The sequence below is a fragment of the Sarcophilus harrisii genome, chromosome 3 (assembly GCF_902635505.1).
Source record: "Sarcophilus harrisii chromosome 3, mSarHar1.11, whole genome shotgun sequence".
Classification (NCBI taxonomy): domain Eukaryota; kingdom Metazoa; phylum Chordata; class Mammalia; order Dasyuromorphia; family Dasyuridae; genus Sarcophilus; species Sarcophilus harrisii.
Window position 1 is genome coordinate 334,147,935 of NC_045428.1, and position 18,583 is coordinate 334,166,517.

At 31.7% G+C, this 18,583-nt stretch overlaps 1 protein-coding gene across 1 annotated transcript in view; it reads right to left on the reverse strand.

Annotated features, from left to right (window-relative positions):
* Nucleotides 1-841: 841 nt before the first annotated feature.
* The window catches only part of DPP10 (dipeptidyl peptidase like 10), an 817,253-nt gene continuing 799,511 nt past the window's right edge, over nucleotides 842-18,583 (reverse strand). Inside the window, exons 20-26 of the mRNA XM_031959980.1 lie at nucleotides 18,274-18,468; nucleotides 17,507-17,561; nucleotides 7,597-7,696; nucleotides 7,315-7,373; nucleotides 7,134-7,206; nucleotides 5,403-5,476; nucleotides 842-3,118 (exon numbers count right to left, since the gene is read on the reverse strand). Coding sequence (XP_031815840.1) covers nucleotides 2,981-3,118; nucleotides 5,403-5,476; nucleotides 7,134-7,206; nucleotides 7,315-7,373; nucleotides 7,597-7,696; nucleotides 17,507-17,561; nucleotides 18,274-18,468 — 694 coding nt within the window. The 3' untranslated portion in view covers nucleotides 842-2,980. The remainder of the gene's footprint in view (nucleotides 3,119-5,402; nucleotides 5,477-7,133; nucleotides 7,207-7,314; nucleotides 7,374-7,596; nucleotides 7,697-17,506; nucleotides 17,562-18,273; nucleotides 18,469-18,583) is intronic.

Below are 18,583 nucleotides of genomic sequence, written 5' to 3' on the forward strand. Positions count from 1 at the left end.
ATAAGAAAGGAATCATTAACATGGCACCAGAACTCAAAAATGAGTCTGTTTTTTTTTTTTTTCCCCTACATGTGGTTTTAAACCATATGTATATACTCTTTCAAAGGTTAATCTTTGGATATCTTTGGTCATGTCTTGTTTTTGTAGGTAATGATCCAGAAGTTCTCCAGAATTATTAATATATAGGGCACAATAGAACTAAAAAGTGGATCCACTCACTGGCCTGGCTACATAATTTATAAGATTGCTTTCTTTTCTATTGTTTTCAGAAACTGAAATCAGCCTATGTTGATTATGTCACTTTCTGATTTTTTTTCTATTTTGAAGAATAGATATTGCCAACTGAAGGGGAAATTCATTCACAAAGATCTTTTTTTCCCAGAATAATTTTCTGGTTTCATATTTCTTTTTCTATGAAAAAGTATTAAATAATCCAACTTTGAATCAATCAGTTCATAATGGCCTTTTTCCTCTCAGAACTAGTTTTCTAGTTTTTCTTAACAGAAAAAATTCTACTTTATTATCTGAAATAAATCAATCTTACATTGGATTTAAAGAAATACCAGATCAACTTTTTGATAAAGGGAAACATTCTGCTGGTGTATCAATAAATATAGAAAGATCGATGGCGTGACAGTATAATTGGATAAGGGGAAAATCCAATTATAAGATTTAATTTAGTAATTGATGACTGTGTCAGTGAATCCTGTCCATATCTGCAATGTCCAGCTCATCAGTGTCAAGAAGTGTCATAAATGGTATCTTATTATTCCTTGGTTAACAGCATGTCACTCTTTTAGGTGTATTGAGTGTTTGAGGTCAAAGTGGCTTCCAGACAAGATGTCATTGCACATTAGAAACTGTATTAAATTAATTGAAAAATAGATAAACATTGATAATAATAAAACAAGAGAAATGCTAAACAGTAAAAGGTAAATACTTTTAAATGTTACTCAAATAGACTTCCAATAAAACGACAGCTTTCAGACAGCTTAATTATTTGCATCATAAAAAACTCTGGTGGTTGAAGATTAAAATATTGATTAAAAAGCTTCAGGTGAATCTCAATTCAGCCTAAAAAGAACTTCCCATCTTAATAAAATATGCAAAACTTTCTTCTTTAAACAGTACAACTTACTTTGTTTTTTTTTTTTTTTAAAGAAAAACAAAAACAAAACAAAACACCATTTCTTTAGTTTCTTGAAGGAAACCTGAAATGGGCATTTGGAGACAGAGGTTTCATATAACTCTGTAATGCAGAAGTGAATGCACCAGGGCAGTGTCTATAATAGTTCTAAAGTATTCAGATGAAAAGTGAACAAATCAGTTGATCATCAGCATGGTTTTCTATACAACCAAGATAGTTCCAAATACCCAGTACCCTCTTGAAAAAGAAAAGAAATAATAAAAAAATATAGGAAATTGATTGGGCTTTTTACTTTTCTTTCAAGATATTATCATATAAAGCAGATCCAGCCTAGAGTAAGGTTTAAAAGAAACACATTGTACCACCTTCTTTTGTCTGAACTCCAACAGTTTTAATACTCTCAGTCATCATCTGGAAGTTACCTAAAGTTAATGCTATATTTGATTTAAGTCACTAGAGTTAATAGCCCCAGGACTTAAGTTGACTTCATACAGTCATTTTTATTTTATATGTCAATTATTTTCTACTTTAAGGCATCATTGCCAAATGAAATTGTGCCGCAATTCAAATGAAATAGCAATATCACCTGTTATGAACTTCTTGGACAAAGAATGGAAAATAGTTTATGTCTGTCTTAGTAGGATGGTTTAAATTAAATAGTAACAGACTTAATGGAAATACTAATTAAAACTGGCAAATAGAGTATATCAGTCATGTGCTTTCCACAATGAAAAGCAGAACTGATTTTGTACTGAGATGATAGAGTTTAAAAAACAAATATTCAAAACTTTCTTTACTAGGAGAGCAAAATAGTACTAAGTAGCATGGCATTGTTAACTGAAGTTATCTGAAACTATAATTTAATATTTATGTATCTAATGTACATGTGACAAGGTATAGTGAAAAATTAAAGCGCAACTAGAAAACAGCCACTGAAACCAATACCAAACACAACCCAAACATTAGTATGGAAACAAGAGTTAGAATTTGATCTGGAGTAATATAGATATGTATATGCATACATATAGTATCATATTTGGCTTGTTATACAATGCATCATTCTAGTTTTAAAAGAGTCACTGTTATAGTTCAATTAAAAAGCTGATCTCTTTAGACTTATTTTACAGTGAAAATGAGATCTTAATTTGCACATACATGTATCCATATGTATCCGTATGCTTGTGCATTGTGCAGAAATATGTGATCTGCTAGCAAACAACTGAAATTTGAAAAAAATATTCAAATTGAGTGTGTTCTACCTAAAATGACTTAGCCCACCCAATGTCTTTCTTTTAAACAGAAACTATATAAAATATTGTGTCCTTTATTAACTGAATTATTTTTTCTTATGCTTAATAGTAGACAGTGAAGGAATTGCACTTATTGTAACATTACAGTAAAGTATTAGCTTGCAGCTCACTCTTGGGACATCAGGGACTGTCATATTTAGGATAAGTTGTGTATTAGATGCAAAGATGAAAGTGGCTATCAAAATTAAAATGAGAGTTCCTACTTACAGAACAAATAGGGAGGTAACAGAAGAAAACATGCACTACCCCTACTTTTATGTAAAACTAATTTCTTCCAGGAAACAGTAACCCACGCTGACCTTCCACAAAGGGAAAATTTTTGTCCCCTTGACAACACAGTATGTTTGGACTTTTATATTCAAATTCCAGTTTATTAGTTAGCTCATTTTCTCTTGAGTGTGCTGTTCTAGTGTCCTCTCCTTTAGCTGCCCTTGAACCTCTGCAGAATCTGTAATATTACAGTCATATTTCAGTTTCATTGAACCTCAAAATCTCCTTCAGTTCTGTATAAATAAGGTTCCTTCTATTCATCTTCTTCAGGTTCCTGTGGTAACACTGGTACTTCTTCCTTTAAACAATCACTGAAGAATCTGAGGATTGTGCTGTAAAGGTGATATTTGCTCTTCTCAGATACAATATTATGGCCTTCATCTGGATAGACCTAGAAAAGGAAAAATGAGGATGACAGGCTAAGTTACTTAAGTCTTTACTTTCACCCTCCATCCTCATACTTTCTTAATGTAGAAATATATCCACTTGAAAGGCAACATGACATAATGAAGAAAATAGTGGCTTTTGATTCAGAAGATTTGGATTCAGGATCCATATCCCACAATATTAAAACAAGTAACTGCCCCTCTTTTGGACATGTTTCTTCATCTGTAAAATGGGAATAATGATAATTATACTATGTACATTATATGGTTAGTAAGAGGAAAAGTACTGTGTAAATTTAAATATCTTCTAAAAATGTGAGCTATTATTTGAAATATTGAAATTCCCTCAAAGCAAACTTTACCAGGATGAATCTTCAGGATCCATAATGATCAACACTGGAAGCATCAAAACAATTTGATTTTTTTGTTTGTTTATTTCTTTGTATATTATTTTTTAAGAGATTTTGGGAATAGGTAATAGTGAGGAGTAAAATAACAATAATGCATAAGATCATAGGCTTAAAGCTGGAAGGGACTTCAGAGATCAATTCCCCCATTTTACAAATGTGGAAACCAAAATTCAAGTGAGAAGTGACTTGCCTAAAACCATACAGATAATGAATATCATAGGCAGGATTCACATTTAAGACCATCGACTTCAGAGCCAAGATTCTTTATTTGATTGTTAGTTTGAAGTATCAGGATTCTGTCTTGTAAACTACATTATTCTAATTAAGTAAAAGCTAGGGAAACAGGGACTTTTTCCCCCAAGATTTTACGTAGTAGAAACATATTCAAATCATTGAATCTTAGATCCAGAGCTGTAAGGATCATATGACCATAAATTTATTGTTGGAAATGACCTTAGGCTTTATCTTGAAATTTCCTTACTTAAAGGTGAGGAAACAGTTCTAAAGAAGTTATCTCAGGCAGTAGAAATAATTGGTAACATTGGAAAGACTTGTACTCAGGTCTCTGATTCACGAAATAACTATAGAAGAATATAATAGTATTTATATGCAAAACATGTTAGTTCATAGGAAAAGTAAACAGAAGAAATACAAATAACAATTTTGATATCAACTGTGAAATATATTTTAAGTTTAGCAGTTAATTTCAAATAAGAACATCCAAGACATAGAAAAGCACTCAGCCTTTATTAAAATTCTAATTTTTCTCTTAACATCATAATGACAACTTTGGCTTCTTAAAGGTTAGCTTTAGCAAAAGATTTAGCAAGTTGCACTAAACTGGAAAATTTTCAGTTATGAACTCATTTAACTAACTTTATTCCCATTTTCTAATCTAACTGAGAGAAGCTAATCACCAGGTTGGCCTTGGTGTAATAAACATATTGACCATAACAACTTTTACAGAACTTCTATAAAACCTAATAGTTACAATGTATATCAGGAGAGAGAGAATACAGATTCCTATAACATCACTGATCCTTCAAATATGATAGTATCAAGGCCCCCGATCCATTAGCCTAGGATGTCTCCTCTATAGACAGCTCCCTGAATTTTATTGTTATGTTTCATAAAAGCTATTGCCAGATAGAAAAGAAATCCATTCATTGGGATGCATGTCTGATTGTGCACAAAGGAGGAGACATACATCTCAATCTGATAACTGAACTTTTGTTTTTTGAAAAACAAAATCCATTTTTATTTCCAACTGAAAAATAGCATTTCTTTCTTTAAATTTCTTTGAAGATTATTTATTATTCAAAATTATTTAAAAGCATTATTCTGAGCACCAGCACTGAAGTCAGGAGGACCTGAGTTCAAATCTGATTCCAGACACCCAATGCTTCCTAGCTGTGTGACCCCGGGCAAGTCACCCAATCCCAATTGCCTCAGGAAAAAAAAGCCTCATTCTGAGAAGGGGTTCATAGGCTTCAACAGTTTGCCAAAGGGATCCATGACAAAAAACCCTTGATCCAGTCCAACCTTTTCACTTAAGGTAAGGAGCCTCAAGCCCAGAGATAATAAGTAAGGATCAAATTGGATAATAATTATAAAGCACTTAACCCGAGGTCTGGAATGTAGTACATGCTACATAAAAGTTTGCTATTATTATATAGGATAACTGAACTTTCAATGGACTTGGAGGGTCTGCATGATTCTTCTAAATTTATATGACTTATCAAATAAGGAGAAACTATAAACGTCCAGAAATAATCAAAGAGACATTCAAACATGCTTAGAGATGGTAAAGATCATAGTTGGGAAATAATTTAATGAGATCTCATTTAGTGTACTGCACTTATCTGTAGTCTTATCTCACCTGCATAGTATAATTCACTCCAGCTTTTATTAAATGCTTGATTAATTCTGCAGAATGCTGGAAATGGACTTTTGCTGCAAAAGAAAAAAAAAAAATATGAGTGTGTATATAGATTAGGAACAACATAGTTTCCTGGCATGAGCCCATATCATTAGAGATCTTCTGTTCCCCAAATTTGATTTTATGTATGCATATTTACCACATCTAAGATGTATCATACTTGGAGTTTCATGAATTGTCTAGGAGAGTGATCTTTGAATTGTGACTTATAAAAGAAAACAGCTGCTATAGTCATGCCTCTGCACTTGGTGCCTGATATACTTGGTTAGATTTTTCATTTCATTTATCATTTACAATTATTCACAACATTTTAAAATCTCACTAAAATATTTAAAACAGAAAATGTTTGTCTCAGTATTAACAAAGCATATCCAGTCTCTTATTACTTACATAAGATTACTGGAGCTCAGTCTCATTTAGATAATGACCTCCTGAATTATCATTTTAAATTAAAAAAAAAAAAAAAAGATTTCCCCATGTTGAGAAAACATAGTAAACTTTCTGTTATTCAGGGACCACAAGTTTAGTAGAGACTATCCTGACTCTTCCCATATTTTCCTCCTTTTATCTCCAGTTGCTCCTTCTGCCTAAACACTGAGGAGGAAATCGACAGGTTAGACACAGTGTGCTCCAGAGCACTAGGCTAGGCACAGAGATCCTTGCTTTGTCTTTTATTAAATAGCTATTTATCCCAGAGCAAGTAATTTCACCTCCTTAGACTCCAGGTTACTCATCTGGAAAATGGGGCTAAAAAACCCGCCCTATTTACTTCACAGAGAGGTCAATATTTGGTACAATACAATTAACATGCTTTGAAACATATAAAATATCCTTAAAATTGGAAGGATTATCATTATTACTGGAATTATATAATTATCTAATATCCTATATAGTTAATCCAGCAAGCTTTTGCTAATTGACTCCTATCTGTGACTATGTGCCAGAGGTGAATTGACTAAGTCAGAATGTGAATCTAGGTACAGAGGCCCCCAAAGGTGGTCCACTTTCCACTTTACTAGTCTGCCTCTTGTAGGCAAAATTGAATTAATTTTGAGTTAGTAAATGAAGAAAAGAATATTGGGCTAAAAGTCAAGATTTAATTGTGATCTTATCCACTATAATACTTAAGTGGATAGCCTTTCTCTTCTATGCATTTAATATTCTTCATCTATAACATAGTAATTTGACTCAGAGATTCCCAGTTGGAGAAAACCACAAATGACATTGTGCAGATGACCTAATTAATGCCCAAAGAGATTAAATGATTTTATTATACTATTTCAAAGGGAATAAGTGGCAAAGCCTGGGTTGGACCAATGGCTCCTGCTTCTAAATCTTGAATAGCATGACTTAAGGATTATCAAGTTCTCATATTTATATTTTGAATTGAATTTCCCCTTATTCCATGCTAAGATACAAGACAAGAAATATTTTGAAATACTGAAGTTATTTTAAGTTCAGGTCTGTCTATCTTATTTTTCTGCTTTTCTTGCTTCCTCTCCCCTTCTTTCATTTCCCTCTCCCTTTCTTTTCTTCCCTCTATGATTTTTTCTTCCCTTCTTCATTTACCTATTCTTATCACTATCTTAACCTTGACCCTTGACTACACGGATATACCTACTCATGTGAAATTTATAACCACAAAATAACAATGGCCAATGCAATACTTACTGTCAGCTGTGCCATGAATTATTAATAAATTTTCTTCTTTTAAGCTGTGAATATTGTGTAGGACACTGGATGCCTGTAAGAAAAAAAGTACAAAGTTATACATACATACATATCTATATCCAAAATGACTGAATTTTTTATACAAAACCCACCATTTTTTTGCTGTTTTCAAATAACTTACTTGGTAAGTACTTTCTTCCTTAGATGGTAAACCAAGGTATCTCTCGGCAAAAGCTGAAGCTACAGCAATGGGAGAAAAGATTAAGAAAATAAATAAGATTCATTTATCTTGGAGCCTTCACTTCTGTTTACTTTTCATTTTTATGCTCTAATGAATTTGGTCAAATAAGAGAAATGGTAAGCATCTGAAAAACATAATCATGGAACTCAATTGAGCTTTATTTAATGAGGATTTTAATAAGCTTATTACTTCCCATGATTTAACATGGTGGAAGATACTCACCATACAATTTCATGTCTGTAATTGGTGCAACTATAGATCCACATTTAAAAAATCTTTCATCAGATTTCAAGATCATTGATGCAATATATCCACCATATCCCTAGAAAACCAAATAATAGATTTTATATTTTAATTGTATTTATAATTTTGTGTAACTTTGCAAATAATTCAGAGAATTATAGAAATGGAATGACATTGAAAAATCATGTATTCCATCCTCCTTATTTCTAAACAAGAGCTCACCAAACTAGGACAAAACACTATTTCTATTATATTAAAAAAAAAGATTCTCTGAAATTTCTGTTATATTTTCTAAGTTATTAAAGGCATCTATGTAGTGGTAGATTTTGAGTCATTAGGTAAGTTAGTCTATTTTGTTTAGTATGTTTTTATATATTTCATCAGGGATAACAAATTTCTGCTTTGGGGATTGGTTTTAATTTTGGGAAGAAATAAAAAGGTTTTTATAGACTTATCTCAATCATTCATTGACTATGATGACACACAAATTTGGATAAGGCACTCTGGAGTAAAAAAAGAGAACTATGAAGATTAAGTGATGAGGCTTCTTCATGTAACAAATAAGCTGTCTCTGGAGGTCATTGCTAAAGAACTTCTCTGGGGCTTTGAACAATAGCATACAATCTCGCTGAAAAATTTTGGAAAATTCAGTATTTATCCTAATTTGTTCCTAGCTACATGGTGCAATAAACTAATATTTTTTTATTATAGCTTTTTATTTGTAAGATATAACCTTTTGTTCCAACTTTTCCCTTCCTTCCCCTCACCCCTTGCCCCAGATGGCAGATTGACCAATACATGTTAAATATGTTAAAGTATAAGTTAAATACAATATATGTATACATGTCCATACAGTTATTTTGCTGTACAAAAAGAATCAGACTTTGAAATAGTGTACAATTAGCTTGTGAAGGAAATCAAAAATGCAGGCAGACAAAAATAGAGGGATTGGGAATTCTATATAGTGGTTCATAGTCATCTCCCAGAGTTCTTTTGCTGGGTGTATCTGGTTCAATTCATTACTGCTCTATTGGAACTGATTTGGTTCATCTCATTGTTGAAGAGGGCCACATCTATCAGAATTGATCATTATATAGTATTGTTGTTGAAGTATATAATGATCTCCTGGTCCTGCTCATTTCACTCAGCATCAGTTTATGTAAGTCTCTCCAGGTCTTTCTGAAATCATTCTGCTGGTCATTTCTTACAGAACAATAATGTTCCGTAATATTCATATACCACAATTTATTCAGCCATTCTCCAATGGATGGGCATCCACTCAGTTTCCAGTTTTTGGCCACTACAAAGAGGGCTGCCACAAACATTCTTGCACATACAGGTCCCTTTCCCTGCTTTAAAATCTCTTTGGGATATAAGCCCAATAGTAACACTGCTGGGTCAAAGGATATGCACAGTTAACTTTTTGAGCATAGTTCCAAATCGTTCTCCAGAATGGCTAGATGTATTCACAATTCCACCAACAATGTATCAGTGTCCCAGTTTTCCCACATCCCATCCAACATTCCACATTATCATCCCTGTCAGCAAATTTGACAGGTGTGTAGTGGTATCTCAGAGTTGTCTTAATTTTCATTTCTCTGATTAATAATGACTTGGAGCATCTTTTCATATGGCCAGAAATAGTTTCAATTTCTTCATCTGAGAATTGTCTGTTCATATCCTTTGACCAATAATCAACTGAAGAATGGCTTGATTTCTTATAAATTAGAGTCAAATCTCTATATATTTTGGAAATGAGGCCTTTATCAGAATCTTTGACTATAAAAATATTTCCCCAGTTTATTGCTTCCCTTCTAATCTTGTCTGCATTAGTTTTGTTTGTACAAAAACTTTTCAATTTGATATAATCAAAATTTTCTATTTTGTGATCAGTAATGATCTCTAGTTCTTCTTTGGTCATAAATTCCTTCCTCTTCCACAGGTCTGAGAGGTAAACTATGTTATGTTCTTCTAATTTATTTATAATCTTATTATTTATGCCTAGGTCATGAACCCATTTTGACTTTATCTTGGTGTAAAGTCTTAAGTGTGGGTCAATGCCTAGTTTCTGCCATACTAATTTCCAATTTTCCCAGCAATTTTTGTCAAACAAATTCATCCTAATTTGTTCCTAGCTATATGGTACAATAAGCTTTTTTTCTTTTATGAAAAAATGCAGTTTTACTTTAGTTTTGAAAAAAAATCATTGTTTTGCATGTCACATTTTAACTAGTGGATTTTAAAATATATATATATATATTATTTTATTGTATACCATACATTAGAATTTACAAATAACTAAAGCTACTATAGAATTTTTGCCATGATATATTAGCTATATTGAAATAAGTACAAATATTTTGACTGCAAAATAGTGTTTTTATTTATTTTGTGAAAAGAATCTTTTAAATGAATTAATAGAGACAGGACTAAAAATAAAAATACTCTAAAATGTATGTCTTTCCTGTGGTCTTTTTAAAAAAATTTTCTTCAATTGATCATTAGATTCCATGGCTATATAAAGTAAGAACTCTTGGGAATTAGATTTAGGAGACTGATTGGAGTAAGGTGCCAAACTTCAAAAATACAAATTTAAATCTATGTCTGTTGGTTGTGATGAAATTTTAGTAGCCATTTGGATAATTGCCCAAATACCAAGAATGCACACACAACTGATTTCATTACCTTTGTTCCTAATACTTTGATGGGCTAATTATTTCATATTCCCTTCAGTGGTCCTCTATTTTTTTTTTTATTTAATAGCCTTTTATTTACAGGTTAAATGTATGGGTAACTTTACAGCATTAACAATTGCCAAACCTCTTGTTCCAATTTTTCACCTCTTACCCCCACTCCCTCCCCCAGATGGCAGGATGACCAGTAGATGTTAAATATATTAAAATATAAATTACATACACAATAAGTATACATGACCAAACCGTTATTTTGCTGTACAAAAAGAATCAGACTCTGAAATATTGTACAATTAGCTTGTGAAGGAAATCAAAAATGCAGGTGGGCATAAATATAGGGATTGGGAATTCAATGTAATGGTTTTTAGTCATCACCCAGAGTTCTTTCTCTGGACATAGCTGGTTCAGTTCATTACTGCTCCATTGGAAATGATTTGGTTGATCTCATTGCTGAGGATGGCCAGGTCCATCAGAACTGGTCATCATATAGTATTGTTGTTGAAGTATATAATGATCTCCTGGTCCTGCTCATTTCACTCAGCATCATTTCGTGTAAGTCTCTCCAGGCCTTTCTGAAATCATCCTGTTGGTCATTTCTTACAGAACAATAATATTCCATAATATTCATATACCTCAGTGGTCCTCTTTAAGAACAATGGACAAACTAAAACTAACATATTAAAACTTCTACATCTTATCATCATGAATGTCATTTGTCCTTGACCTATTGTCCCCAAATTAAATCCTTCATACAAGAAATACGCAAAGCACTGATAGTCCTACTGTAGGTCATTAATAAAAATATATTCTAAACTAACCAACAAAAACATGGATCCATCTCATATAGGATGTATTCTGTTAGTAGGTTTCAACTTGTGGGAAAATATGACAAATTTACTATCAATTCTATGACATTTTAAAATGTATTTTTTTTAGAGGGTTGGAATTCTGAAAGGGTGTACTTGAATCTAAGACAGCAGGGTGCTTGTAGTGAAGTACCTACAGGTGTGAGATAGTGGTTCTCTAAGCACAAACTTGATGTAATGATGTGATCGGTCCAGTTGGCAGAGACTTAGGGTAATGTGGTGATGTGATGTTCTACAGCTGCGCATGCCCCAGTGTGGTGTTGTGATGTAGTCATGCTGGGATATTTAAGGGAGTCCCAGAGACAGACTTCTGAGGGAGGGAGGTGAAAACACCAAAAAGAAATGGGGAGCCAAACCATATTATAGAGCTTTCTTCTGAGTTGAAGGGTCAGCATTGGAGATATTATACAAGCACATAGTAGTATAACTCAGGCTAGTAGCGATGGCTCTTCCCACAGCTGGAGCAGGCTCAGTGAAGTGTAACAAACATGAGTTATACATGCAAGTAGTGATATAATGAACAATATGAATCATCAGCATGATATTGTAAAATATTTCTAGAAGTCCTAGAAATTTTTATTAACCATACTATCCAGATAGACTTTAAAAGTATTAGTAAACATATTAGGCCATAAAGGACGTATCTACTTATTTATGGGTTTGCATGTGGATTGAAAGATGTCTTCCTTGCTTCCTCCTCAAATAGTCATTAGTTTTCTCTAAATCAAATTAAGGTACCATCTCTGACATGATACCTTTTTTGACCCCCTCTCCCCTTCTCCACCATCATTTTTGAATACTCTTCCTCTTGAAATTTAATTTTCATTACTTTCCATTTAATCATTTACAAATATTTTAGGTCCCATAGAATTTGTCACTTGAGGACAAGGACTATTTCAATTTTGTTCATATAGTCTTTAAGTAGAAATGTTCTCAAATTTTCCCTATACATACAGAATACCTTTTGCATTTGGAATCAGTACAACATAGTCTCTGTGGCAGTGCTCACCATCTTTTCAAGGTATCATTCCTTTCATAGTCTGATTTATGGACTAACTCTTGTAGTACATTTTTCCTCATGCCCAAGATGTCATCCTATTTTGATTCTCAAAATAACAAGTATTTACTTATTTATATAGATGTGTTATCTTCCTTAGAAGGATGTCAGTTCTTAGATAGGATGTATTACTGTTGTTGTTTTGTGTTGTTTCTTTGTTTGGAGTTTGTTTTGTTTTATTTTATCACTTTATCACTAGCTGCTTAGTAGACCCTTTCACAGAGTAGGACCAAACAAAATAACACTTATTAAATTATATTAAGTGAAATTGTTTCATACCTTTCTTGATAACAATAATAAGAAAATTATTGAATATAATTATCTCTTTTATAGCTTCCCGCAAGGAATCTTAGATGATCTAAACATAGGTGAAAGTGACACTTTATTTATAAGAGAGATTTCATGGCTTCATTTTAATCAGTTGAATCAAATGTTTTTTTTTTTTTAAACCACTAGAAATTAAATATTGTATTCTTTTGCATGTGTCAGTAATGTGTGACTGTGAATACATTGTCTCAGTTAACTTTATAAGATAATTAAAATAAGCAAATATAGTCAAATAATTTGACTTTGCAGAAGAAGTCTTGCTGTTTTTTCATTGATAAGAATGAATTGATGGAGAGATTTCATAGGTTTATTGACTAGACAACCGGCCAGAGATTTTTTTTTTAAATTGAAACTGTTCAACTGTAATAACTGGTCCAAAATATTCATATCAATGACCCTTTACTGTCCCTGTGAATTGGTTTTTTAGAGACTACAATTTTCCTGCTAAGTCACACTATAAATGAACAAAACGATTACTGTCATCATAAACTTTGCAAATGTTTTATCAATTAATTATCGAATCTACAAAAGTTTGAAAGGAATTGTTCCCTTTTATATCACATTGGTATAAACAAGACTGGGGATATCAATTTATTCTCTGCTCACTCAATCCAACACAGTGTCTTTAATGGAGAGAAGTATGAATATTCCAAGTATATTGGGATTAAGTCCTTTTAAACATATTGTACATGTTAAGTCATTCCACCTTCATTAGATTCAATTTCCTCATCTTTAAAATGAGGAAATTGCTATTTGTATACATACTTGATAGCACTGTTTAGAGGAAAAAACATTTTATAATCTCTAAAATCTCAAAAAAAGATCTATAACTGAATTTTAACTGTAACTTGTTATTTATTTATTCAACCATATGTTAGGTTTTGTAGCAGCTATTTGAATCTTTCTCAGGAGCACCTGGTGAATAGAGTTGAGTCAGCAAATATTTATTAAGGATTTTGAAATGTGAGATACTATACTAAGTAAGGATTATAAATACAAGGAAAAATAATAAAAGAAGAAACAAAACAATTAAAACATTCCCTTCTTGCAAGGAGCTCATAACTACCAAAATTATCCACTGATAAATTTACTATTAGTAAAATGTCATATTATTTGTAAGATTGCTAAGAATAAAGGATGTATTCAATATATGATTCTTACAGTGATTTAAAGAAATGTTCTTTGCAATTCTGAAGTTCCTCAAAGATGATTTTAACTGCCACTTTTTTGCAAGATGTTTTTCTTGATTTTATCAGCTTTAATAATTGTCCACCACTCACCCCACTTCTCCATTTTTATTTAGTATTCATTTAGGTAAATAATATATTCTACCAATAGAATGTGAATGCCTTGAGGGTAAAGAAGTTTTCATTTTTGTCCTTGTATATCATGTCTCCCAAACTGAGGTCTACACAACAGGTGACCAAAAAATACTTGTTCTCTTAAAATGATATTTCAACTCTGATCAAAGTACTACTCAGAAACTTCTAACCAGATGGGATACTTATACTACTTCTTTCTCTAATTAGCTTCAATTAAATAAAATAGATATATCTTAATTATTATGTGCTTTACATGGTAAACTAATCAAGAAGAAAAAAAAAAAATAAAAGGGCACCTTTTACTTTTCTTTCTTGCCCTCTTATGACTAGCAAATAGATAATGGATAAATTCAGTGCTTCCTTTTCTGACTTGAGTATCCTTGACTGTTCTGTACTTTCTGAAATTACTTGCTCATTTCCTCTACTAACCTTTCTGACACTCATTCTCATTCTTTAAAATAATATAGTGAAGGAGTAACAATATAGGATTTTGAGTCAGGAGACCTAGGTGAGAATAATGAAACAGAAACTAAGTCACAGATTCTTAAACTCTTTGATCCAAGATTCTTAATGTCTCATATTCTTTATTTCCTTGTCTTTAAAATGTGGTTAACAATACTCATCCTTTATATCTCATAGAAAGGATTTTATAAACTTTAAAGTTCTTATACATGTAATTTGTTATAAATGTTTCTCTTAATGAATTATTTCCTTCTTTTAATCCACTAAATATGTTACTACCATCAGTATTTAAAATTATATATATTTAATATATGGGTATAATTATAGATAATATATATATACATATTATCCCTATCTTTCATACTTGAATTTTTTAAAAACAATCCTGTCCAATTGTATCCAAGCAAATCAGCGAAACAACTCCTATTATTTTTTATTTTCCTTTTTTTTTGTAACAAATAAATTGTGTATTTTCTATTAAATTTTGAATAATCCTCTTTTTATTTTTTGCTGAGTCAACTGGAGTTAAGTGACTTGCTCAGGCTCACTAATAACTAATAACTCTTCTTATTAAATTATATCAAGCGATATTGTTTCATACTTTTCTTGATAGCAATAATAAGAAAATTATTGAATAAAATTATCTCTTTTATGGCTTCTCTCAAGGAATCTTAGATGATCTAAACATAGGAAGTGTTAAGTGTCCAAGGCTACATTTAAACTCAACATCTTCCTGACTTCAGGGATGGTACTATAGCCACTGCACCATTTAGCTACCCCTGAATCATCCTCTTTAAAAAAAAATTAAGAATAAATTCATAGGTACATTTAGGATTGCGTAACCTTCAACAAATTTATTCTTCCTCATAGTCAAACAATTTTTGTTACTAATTCTTCTTATTGCCACTATTATTTCTGCACATAATGAAATGGTTACAAAGATAGTACTTAGCTTCATGATCATTGTTAATGAGAATAGATGACTAAAAACTTATTAGGTGATTTGTTTTATGTTGGGCTCACTGTCCCACTACCTTTTCCACCTATAAATGATTTCAGTATTACTATCCCCCCAAAAAAAAAAAAAACTAATTTTCTCTTCTACAACTTTTTTACTATATGATGATTTTGGTCATAAATTAGATGTGAATAGGTAAGAAAATTCTTCTCTTGCCCATTCTGACATACTCACAACTCCACTGAAGAGTTAAAGTATGGTTATTCAATATGGACAGCTCATAGTGGAATATGCTAACAAAAGGTGATCCACTAGAGAAGAAAATAGTAAACCATTTCAGTGTTTTTGCCAAGAAAAACCCATTCAAAATATGAAAATGCTAAAAGATTTTATCCTGAAAAATTATCCCTTCATATTGAAAAGACCTGGTATAACTAGGTTCATTGGTTCACACATAACCGGATGACTGAACAACAATAACATAGCCTTCTGGAATGTTTTGGACTGAATTTGTACTAGAAACTAGTACTGACCTTGGTTGTCATTTTTGTGTTGCTGTTTGTTTATCTAGAAATCTGTTTGCTGTTGAAACCATTTCTGAGCTCTTTAGGCCTTTCTGTTGTGATGACTAGTTTTTGTCATTTGCATTTCTCTAAATATGGTAAATTGTTGCAGTCATTGTTTTAACTTTAATTGATTTTCCCTTGTTTAATTGATAGCATATTTAAAATGATGGAGTAGTGATTAAAACCATTTACAATGCTATTTTTAAAAAGTATATTTTTAACACTTCCTAGCTGTGTGACCCTGGGCAAGTCACTTAATCCCAATTGCCTCAGCAAAAAAAAAAAAAAAAAGTATATCTATACCCTTTATTCTAATTTGATTTTAATGCATTGTAGAATCTTAGATTTAGAGCACTAAAGAAGCAACTCCTCATTTTACAGAGGAAAAATAAGCCTAGAGAGGGTAAGTAACTTCCCTGAAGATATATAGAAAAATAAATGGGAAAACCAAGTTTAAACCCTGTTTCTTTGATTTTAAAAGCATTTTTCCCTGTATTGCACACTTTCTTTCTTAGTTTTGATCTGTCAATTAAATGAGCTGGTTGTATACAAATAATTATTTCATAAATAAATAATAAATATAATACAACTTTCTATTTTTATTCCAGATATAGTTAATTTCACATTTATGTCTGATTCTCCTATGATACTTTTCATATTACTCCATTCAAATAGATTAAATGGCTTATCATTCCAAATTCATTGTGTAATTAAAGATTTTATATTGTCTATCCATATATGATATTTATCTTATCTCCATATCATTTCCTTCCATTGAAACTTTACTGTATTGATATTTATCTATTTGTTTTCTATTGAACACACCCAAAGCAATATTAACTCTATGCTTCTGCATGTGGCTTATACACCTAGTATTATTTACATCAAGTTTTTTGTCCTCCTTAGAACCTTTTTTGTTTTTCTTGAGGAAATTGGGATTAAGTGACTTGCCCAGGGTCACACAGGTAGGAAGTGTTAAATGTCTGAAACCAGATTTGAACTCAGGTGCCTCTGACTTCAGAGTTGATGTTCTATCAACTGCACAACCTAGCTGTCCAATCCTTAGAACCTTTTGAAAATATCTTTGGTACAAAGATTTTTGATTGTTAATGAATTTTTATAATGTTCATTGTCTATAGTAAATCATTGGACAATTACTATCTAATGCTTTATATTTTAAGGTGTTTTTTTTTTTTAATGTTTTATGGCCCCCTACCTGGAAATAAGTTCTTTAAATATGTGGACTATATCTTATTTTCTTTTTTATTTCTGTTCTCCTTTACTACCTAAAATGAAGCAGGTGACTGAATAATGAATCACACAAACACACAGAGACAAACAAGGGTTGTTTTTATATTTTTAAAATCATGATAAGTAGGAAATATGTAAAATACTTTTGAATAAATGAAAAAAGTTTTCACACACATACATGTACATACACATACAAAATGGACGGTAGTAGATGATTATCTACCCATATATTATTATATCCATAGATACTATATACCCACTGTTATGTGATTAATAAATTCAGAATTATAGAAGCACAGGCTGTAAAATAAATATGTTTATTCTTAAACATGTCTATATAAATTTATATATAGATATATTCATTCATTTAATATTCTTGCCATTTACCTTTCCAAATATGCTTAGTCTTTTGGGATCAACGAATGGCTGCTTCAGTAAAGACCTAGAATGGAAAAGAAAAAAAAAAATACATTTTAAGTCAAGAATATCAAATCTATTATTCAGCAGTAAAGTCCTATACTAAAATTCTCACTGGGTTAATTAATGGGACTCAGTTTTTGTAGTACTGGAAAATATTCTGAATTGCTCTTAGAATATAATTGGCCTCTAATGGCTTTGCATAGCCTGGCTCCAGTTTAAATTCAGAAGTTTTTTTTTTTTTTTTTTTTTGTACTTTTCTTCACATAAATTCTTGCTCCACCCAGGCTAGTGAACTATTTGACTTTTTTTTTTAATTTTTTGCCTTTGTTTTCCTAGGCCACATTTACACAGCACAGGATAGCACATAGGAATGACAGAGACAGTATTGAATTTGAAATATGTATATAATTTCCCTGGATAATTCAGGACTGAACACATAAGTGGAACTTTGTACATAATAAGGTCCCTATGGCAATGTTAATATTTACAAAGGACTGTTTATTTCAAATGGTGAGATAACATTCAGTCCCCCTTCTCCTCAATAGGCCTGTGTGATTATTTGCATAAAATGCTAGAAATTATACCAAGATTCTTTTAACTAATCACTAAATAGGCATAGAAAAATTGGATTCATCTATATTTGAATAACATGACAGCAAAATGGACGGGTTCATTAGTACTATGTATATTAATTCTCTTATCATAGAGAAACAGGAGAATAGGAAGATACTTACTTCACAGCTGTTATTTGGTCCTTCACTTCTACAGATCCCAGGCTATGGTGAACCTCCTGCAATATCTTTAGCCCCTGAAACCCGCTACCTCTTCCATCAAATCGGGCCACAATGACATTGTCAGAATCAACAAGTACTGAATCCCAATCAATGTGAAACTTATCTGTAACTAACTGGCTTCCTGGTGCTTCATCACTGAAAAATAACAACAACAACAACAAATCACACACAAACAAGGACTATCACCAATAGATTAGAAACTGCAGTTCCACAAGATGATAGTTCTCACTAATGACAGGGCACAGTCAAA